Source organism: Saccostrea cucullata, unplaced genomic scaffold (assembly GCF_032062105.1).
Source record: "Saccostrea cucullata isolate Sc308-1 unplaced genomic scaffold, CSIRO_AGI_Scuc_v1 ctg2067, whole genome shotgun sequence".
NCBI classification, from domain to species: domain Eukaryota; kingdom Metazoa; phylum Mollusca; class Bivalvia; order Ostreida; family Ostreidae; genus Saccostrea; species Saccostrea cuccullata.
The window spans coordinates 73599-81256 of NW_026939116.1; the positions used below are offsets into that span (position 1 = coordinate 73599).

The window sequence follows — 7658 nt, forward strand, 5'->3', positions numbered from 1 at the left end:
CAATAAATGTTTGTTATCGCTACTCCTCCAAAACCGTAAAACGTAGAGTTACGAAACCTTAACTAATGTCTACGACTTATTTAGTAGATGCTTCAATCTGTCTTTTCGAAAGAATTCGTAAACTCCTATAATGAATTATTGCCCCTGACTGCTTCCGGTGTTTAAGAATATCAAGATCTTTTCTTAAACGACAAGTCGTAGAGACATGGGGCCAACTGCCAAAAATTTATTGACCTTTGACCTTTAAATCTAGGTCAAGGTCAAAGGTCAAGGTCATTCAAAATATGTCAAATTAAGCATTTTTTATAGCTCTTGTTCTTCACCAAATTCTACACATTTTTGCATCTTTGGTATGTACTCTTTATACCTTTTCAGAGATTTCATGCTTGTCCCCTAAGATTGATTCCTCTAAAAGTTGGTGCCCCTTTCAGTGTAATCCCTTGTTATCGCTACTCCTCTGAAACCGTACACCGTAGAGGTACAAAACCTTCAACAATGTCTGCGACTACTTTAGTACACTTTTCATTCTATTAGTGCGAAAGAATTCGTTAACCGTTTTAAGCAGTTATTGACCCTGACAGTTTCTCATGTTTAAGAAGAACTGAAAACTTCTTAACGACACATCGTAAAGACATGTGGACAATGCATGAGATCTTTCGACCTTTGACCTTGAGGATAAGGTCAAGGTCAAAGGTCAAGGTTATTGGAAAAGTGTCCAAATTGCTTATAAACTTTTCTCTCTTTTTTATTGAAGGGGGGGGGGTTAAAATGATCTTAACTCTTGACCTTTGATCTTCTTGATCCTCACTCAAATTTATTTCAATTTTATTTAGATTTAATATCAATCGAATAATTAAAAAAAAAAAAAAAAAAAAAAAAAAAAAAAAAGCGAATTTTCCTCTCAAATACATTTCCACGCTCTCAGTGACACAGTTTTCTTCATGAAATGCATCTTTCAAGTTTAATTTACGCTGATAACTATTAATTCAATGCAAATAGAGATGATTATTTAACCTTACCTATGAGTTCCCCATATGTGTTGAAACGAACCGCAGCGCCTATATTTTCATAAATTGTAAACACAGTTCAGACACGGAAGTTCGAATTTATCATAAGCTCTGTATGATAAACTCAATCTTTTCAAACTATAAACAAACTCAAATGAATTGTTTTTACAGGAAATCGGCATTTTCATTATCCACCAATCATGTTTCTCAGAACTATTCATTATTCGTCTCTATGTTCCATCACAAACAAATAAATACACGTGTTTCTGTACTATTTAAAAACGCACGTGTGTCTATTTTTGTTTAAATCCATGTGCTTTTATTTCGCCTGTCAATCTGAAGTTCCCGAGTTCGAATCCGGCTGGGGGCCCATTTTATTTGGACATTTTTTTTTTTTTCAAGCCAAAGGACACGGAAACACTTAAAAAGGTGGAAAGACGTCTCATTGTTCTCTGAACAATTAGTTTACTAGTTTGTTCAACATTTATTCAGAGATTTCTATTCGTTGTGGAGATATGCTAAATGGAAATATTTAGGGGCCACTCCTACAAGCCCTTAATGGGGCCGTTTTACAAAAATTCAAAGTATGCGTATTGTTGAGAACATTATTCTAACCATCTTTTGTTCAATATTGCTTATCAAAATATTCCCCCTTTTCGAGATATAAAGCGACAAAGGTTTGACATTCTGGCCCCTTGTGACCCCTAATTACGTCACATATGATCCAAATTGTATCATATATTGTTGCAAATCGTTAAGATAAATACTTTTGCTTCAGTAATGTATAACAAAATATTGATCATTAGAGATATATAGTTAAAATATTTTTGGCCCCTCTTAGCCCCTAATTTGAGGGGTCAGCCCCATTTTCTTGATATCAAATGAAAGGTCTTGTGATTTTGAAGATTTTTTGTTCAACACTTATTCAGAGATTTCTATTTGTTGTGGAGATATGCTAAATGGAAATATTTAGGGGCCACTCCTACAAGTCCTTAATGGGGCCGTTTTACAAAAATTCAAAGTATGCATATTGTTGAGAACATTATTCTAACCATCTTTTGTTCAATATTGCTTATCAAAATATTCCCCCTTTTCGAGATATAAAGCGACAAAGATTTGACATTCTGGCCCCTTGTGACCCCTAATTACGTCACATATGATCCAAATTGTATCATATATTGTTGCAAATCGTTAAGATAAATACTTTTGCTTCAGTAATGTATAACAAAATATTGATCATTAGAGAGTTATAGTTAAAATACTTTTGGCCCCTCTGAGCCCCTAATTTGAGGGGTCAGCCCCATTTTCTTGATATCAAATGAAAGGTCTTGTGATTTTGAAGATTTTTTGTTCAACACATATTCAGAGATTTCTATTCGTTGTGGAGATATGCTAAATGGAAATATTTAGGGGCCACTCCTACAAGTCCTTAATGGGGCCGTTTTACAAAAATTCAAAGTATGCATATTGTTGAGAACATTATTCTAACCATCTTTTGTTCAATATTGCTTATCAAAATATTCCCCCTTTTCGAGATATAAAGCGTCAAAGATTTGACATTCTGACCCCTTGTGACCCCTAATTACGCAAGATATGCCTTAAAGTTTATAATATATTGTTCCAAATGGTCTAAAATTGAAAATTATCGAAAAATCGAGCAGAAAAAATGATAAAATTTTTTGGTCACATGGGGGATCGAACCCGGGTCGCCCGCGTGACAATCCAACGCGCTAACCATTTAGCCATTGGGATCGCCGCTTCGCATTTTCAAATGCAAATATCTCGAGATTGGCTTTTTCGATTTTCAAACAAATTACATATTTCGCTTCTGCAAAAGGGTCTCTATTCAAATAAAAAAACAAAAATATTAAAAAAGAAAAGTTGAAAAATTGCGTTTTTTAAATTCGTTTCCGGTATCGACCGGAAGTACTGACGATGCACGAAAAGGCGATTCTGCAACGCTATAAGTCATAAACTATCATCTCAAATAAGTCTCCTGTTGATATCTTAAGCAGTTTTCGCTACTAAGTTCAGACAAAATTGCATTTTAAAATCAAGCAATTGTAGATAACTCACGACCGGAAGTGACGTCATCAACAAAAAAAATTTCCAATAAGGTTCAGATCAGTACCTATCAGATGTGAAAGTCTCATGAGAATCGGCCGAGTAGTGTACGAGAAATCGCGTGCACAAAATCGGTAAGAATAATAATAATAGGGAAAAAGAAACCGAAGAATAACAAGAAGGTCTTCCGTTGGAGACGGAAGACCTTAATAATAAGAAACAGAGTAAAAACAATATGTTCCCCAACTTCGTTTGGGGAACATAATTACGGGAAAGAGAATTAGATCAAATTCTATGAAAATAAAGAGCGAGAATTAAAAGCTTCGGAAAAGAAATGCCAGACTATTACAAAGAAGAGCTCAACTAGAAAAACAACGACAGCAACAGCAAAGGACTAGGGCGCATGAGGGGTCAAAGTTACCTATCCATTCACCACCCAAACCCAACGCCATATCCCAGTATTATCGAGTCACAGTGAATCATAGGATGCACTCTAGAAAATTTAAAGCTCAAGAGGATTTTTACGCTGTGGTTTTTAAGGAGTTTCCAGAGGAAGAAAACAGAGGATTCGTTCGGCGATTATTCAGACACATGTTACAAACTTTCAAATCGAAAATGCAGTGTAATCCCAACGATTACCTCCGCCTGAACATACGCCACAAATCTCTGGAATCAGAGATTTGGTACGAGTTTACTCAATGTAAAGATTTTAACGAGGACGTCATTTTAGACAAAATAGAACGTGTGCAACAATCCAGAAAGGAGTTCAAACTGGGGGACGGGGGCATGGAATTTGATATGTTTCGGGTCAAGTATCCCGAGGAAAGTGGTGGCCAGAAAACCAAACATCTACACGTGAATAAGGAGACTTTTAAAAACAATAAAAGAGCCATCGTTCGGATCGTCAATCCCTGGGATACATTTTGTTTAGCTAGAGCCATCGTCGTCACTCGATTACACAGTCAAAAACCCAAACATCCAGACCCCGAATGGGAAAAACAATGGAAACGCATGAGATTAGGAGATGTAAGAGCCAATGACCAGAAGAACTAAGCCTTAGCACTCATGGAACAGGCCAAGTGTGATATCACTTAAGCTTGTGGATATGCAGAGTGGATGAAATTACAACAGTTGTTAGCTCCTCAGTATCGACTGAAAATATTTCAGTTCAAGTCTACTTCGACTTAACTCACCTTAGAGCGCATCTTCAAAGGCTGGGGAGACGGAACTTGATTGAACATATTGTTAAACGACCATCATTACGATGCCATCCTATCGATACCGGGAGTGACGGGGAACCAATATTACTGTGATCATTGCGACGTGGGGTACAGGAATTTCACAGACCATCGAACCAAGTGTCCTCATCGCTGTAAGTATTGTTTATATTGTTTAGGGCGCCCTGAATGTCCCGATGAAGGGATCAAGATTCGATGGCAGGAATGCCATGGAACTTTCAAGAACAGGACCTGCTACGAAAATCATTTAAGACCTCATAGTAAGAAGACAACCACTACTGTGTGCAATTTAATGGGACTATGCGAGAAGTGTCATTCCTGGATGCCTAAGCTTTTATCACAAGTGTGGAGGACAGAAACAGTGTAAGATCTGTAAGAAAATTGTCGATACCGATCATCAGTGCTACGTACAACAGAAGCCCCAGAAGAAAAAGAAGGGGAAAGACACCTTACAATTTTACATCTATTTCGATTTCGAATGCACTCAGGAAACCGGCATTCACATCCCTAATCTGTGTGGCACATCGCGTCTGTCAACATTGCGATCACTTACCCATAGACCAACCCTGCCCTCATTGTCAACACATGGGACCCCGTCAGCACCTATTTCAAGGATCAGACACCTTAAAGAAGTTCATGGACTGGTTATTACAACCCACTACGGACAATTCATTTTGAACCACCTGGTGCATTCCTCTTGCCTGAAACCGAACGTCATCATGAACGGCAGTAAGATCTTGTACATGGAAATATGCGGACTGAAATACATCGACTCGTATAATTTCTTACCATTGGCATTAGCCAAGATGCCCTCCGCTTTCGGATTCGACGAATTGAAGAAAGGCTATTTCCCCCACTTTTTTAATACGGAACAGAACCAGAATTACGTAGGACCTTATCCACCGGCAGCTTTCTACAATCCGGACGAAATGTCTATCAGGGGACAACGGGCTTTTTTTGAATGGTATGAACAAAAGAGGGGAAAAGTATTTGATTTCCAGAAAGAGTTTGTAGAGTATTGTATCTCCGACGTCGACATTTTACGCCGATGCTGTGCACAATTTAGATCCACCCTCAAGACTTTGGTCAATGTGGACCCTTTCCAGGAATCCATCACTTTTGCCAGTGCTGCTAATTTAGCCTACCGCCGACAATTCATGTCTGAAGACACCATAGCCATCATTCCTAACCTCGGGTATCAACCGGCACGACACTATTCGGCTAAAGCCTGTCGGTGGCTCACCTGGATGAGTCAACAGACCGGATGTCACATACAACATGCCAGAAACGGGGGTGAAGTCCAGATCGGAAATTATACCGTCGACGGATACCAGGAAGCGACTCCCACCGTCTACGAATTTTACGAGTGCTATTGGCACGGATGCCCCACCTGCTATCCCAGTTTACAGACCGAAACTCATCCTCATCGGACCCAATATACTTACCAGCAATTGCACGAAGAAACCCTCAGAAGGACTGGCGATTTAGAAAACATGGGGTATACCGTCCTTGGTATCTGGGAGCACGATTTCGATCAGCAAGTGCAAAAAGATGAGAGTTTACAGCAATTTGTAGGAAACCTGGACATTCCGGATCCTTTGAACCCTCGAGAAGCCCTGTACGGGGGCCGGACCAATGCCACCCGATTATATTGTGAGGAAGGGGACATGAGATACGTGGACGTTTGTTCCCTATTCCCTTACGTGTTGAAACACAGACCTTTTCCCGTAGGGCATCCCGAGATCATCACAGACGAGTTCCAGGATGTGAGAAATTATTTCGGTCTCATTCACTGTCGGGTCTTACCTCCCCGAGACCTCTATCACCCCGTATTACCTTATCGGACGGGAGGCAAGTTATTATTTCCCTTATGTCGCACGTGTGCCGAACAACAGGACTCTACTTCTCAAGATCGATGTCAACACACCTCCCAGGAACGTAGTCTCACGGGTACTTGGGTGACGACCGAATTACATAAAGCCCTAGAGATGGGATATACCTTAGATCGAATCTACGAAGTATGGCATTTTAAAGAAAGCAGTCAAGAGTTATTCAGATCTTACATCGATACCTTCCTCAAGATCAAACAGGAAGCGTCCGGATTTCCCCCTGACTGTAAGACCTCAGAACAAGAACAAGATTACATTCGACAAGTGTTATACAAAGAAGGATTCATGATGGACATTCTCAGTATCGAGAAGAATCCAGTGAGAAGAACCATTGCTAAACTCTTTTTAAATTGTCTGTGGGGAAAATTTGCTCAACGCTTGTTATTACCCAAAACCAGATACTTGGACGAAGAAGAGGAATTACAGCAACTCTTACAAGATTCGACTCTCGACATCAAGGGCATGCAACTCTTAGACAATAAAGAAGATTCCAACAAGGACAAGATGCTAGTGAATTATCAAGACAAACAGGAATTCGTCGAAGAATGTCCCTTTGGAAACGTGATCCTGGCTTGTTTTACCACCGCGCATGCCCGTTTACACCTCTACGAGACTTTACAACCTTTAGGAGATCGGGTCGTTTATTTCGATACGGACAGTATCATTTACCAACATCGGGAAGGAGCCTTTAATCCTACCTTGGGTAATAGTTTAGGAGAATGGACCGACGAATTAGACGGGGATCACATCATCAAATTCATGTCGGCAGGTCCTAAAAATTATGGTTACCGGACAGCCAAAGGAACCGAGGTTCATAAAGTCAAAGGCATCACTCTTAACTATTCTCTTCCCAGATCGTGTCCCTAGAGACTTTAGAAAAAATGCTCAAAGGAGAAATAGAGGAAGTGACAGTCCCTTATCCCAACAAAATCCAGAGGACTCGTGATCATGAGGTCGTGAGCAAACCATTAGAGAAAAAGTATAGAATTGTGTATGACAAGAGACAATTGTTACCCTCTTATAACACTTTACCTTATGGTTATTGATATGTTCAATGTTGACATTGAATTAAAAAAAAATTGAATTGTTGTTTTCTGTGTTGTTGTTTTTCTTCTTCACTATAAAAAGGGGGGCAATACAAATCAAAAGTTCAGTCATGATTGAGAAATTGCTAGATCAACCCATGCGTTATCCCCAGTATGCTCGGCTCTCAAAGAGAGAAGCTACTTTTGAGCAAGGATGGCCAGAACCTCTCTTAGGAACAAGAGGCCCACGGGCCTTATAGGTCACCTGAGTATTGTGTAACAACTTTCAAACAATTAAATTTGGTTCGTGTTTAAACCGGAGGCCATGAAATTCACAATTTACAATTTTGAAAGAGGCACCATATGCTTATCATAATTATTAACTTAGCATGCTTACTCTATTTACTTAATACCCAGAGGTAGATCAGAGTAACA

The 7658-nt window shown here is 39.4% G+C and overlaps 1 protein-coding gene across 1 annotated transcript; it reads left to right on the forward strand.

The window, feature by feature from the left end:
* The first annotated feature begins 5028 nt into the window (after positions 1 to 5028).
* On the forward strand, positions 5029 to 7065 carry LOC134252298 (uncharacterized). Its single transcript, XM_062734737.1, has one exon. The coding sequence runs from the start codon at positions 5029 to 5031 to the stop codon at positions 7063 to 7065; it is 2037 nt and encodes a 678-aa protein (XP_062590721.1).
* Positions 7066 to 7658: the final 593 nt, after the last annotated feature.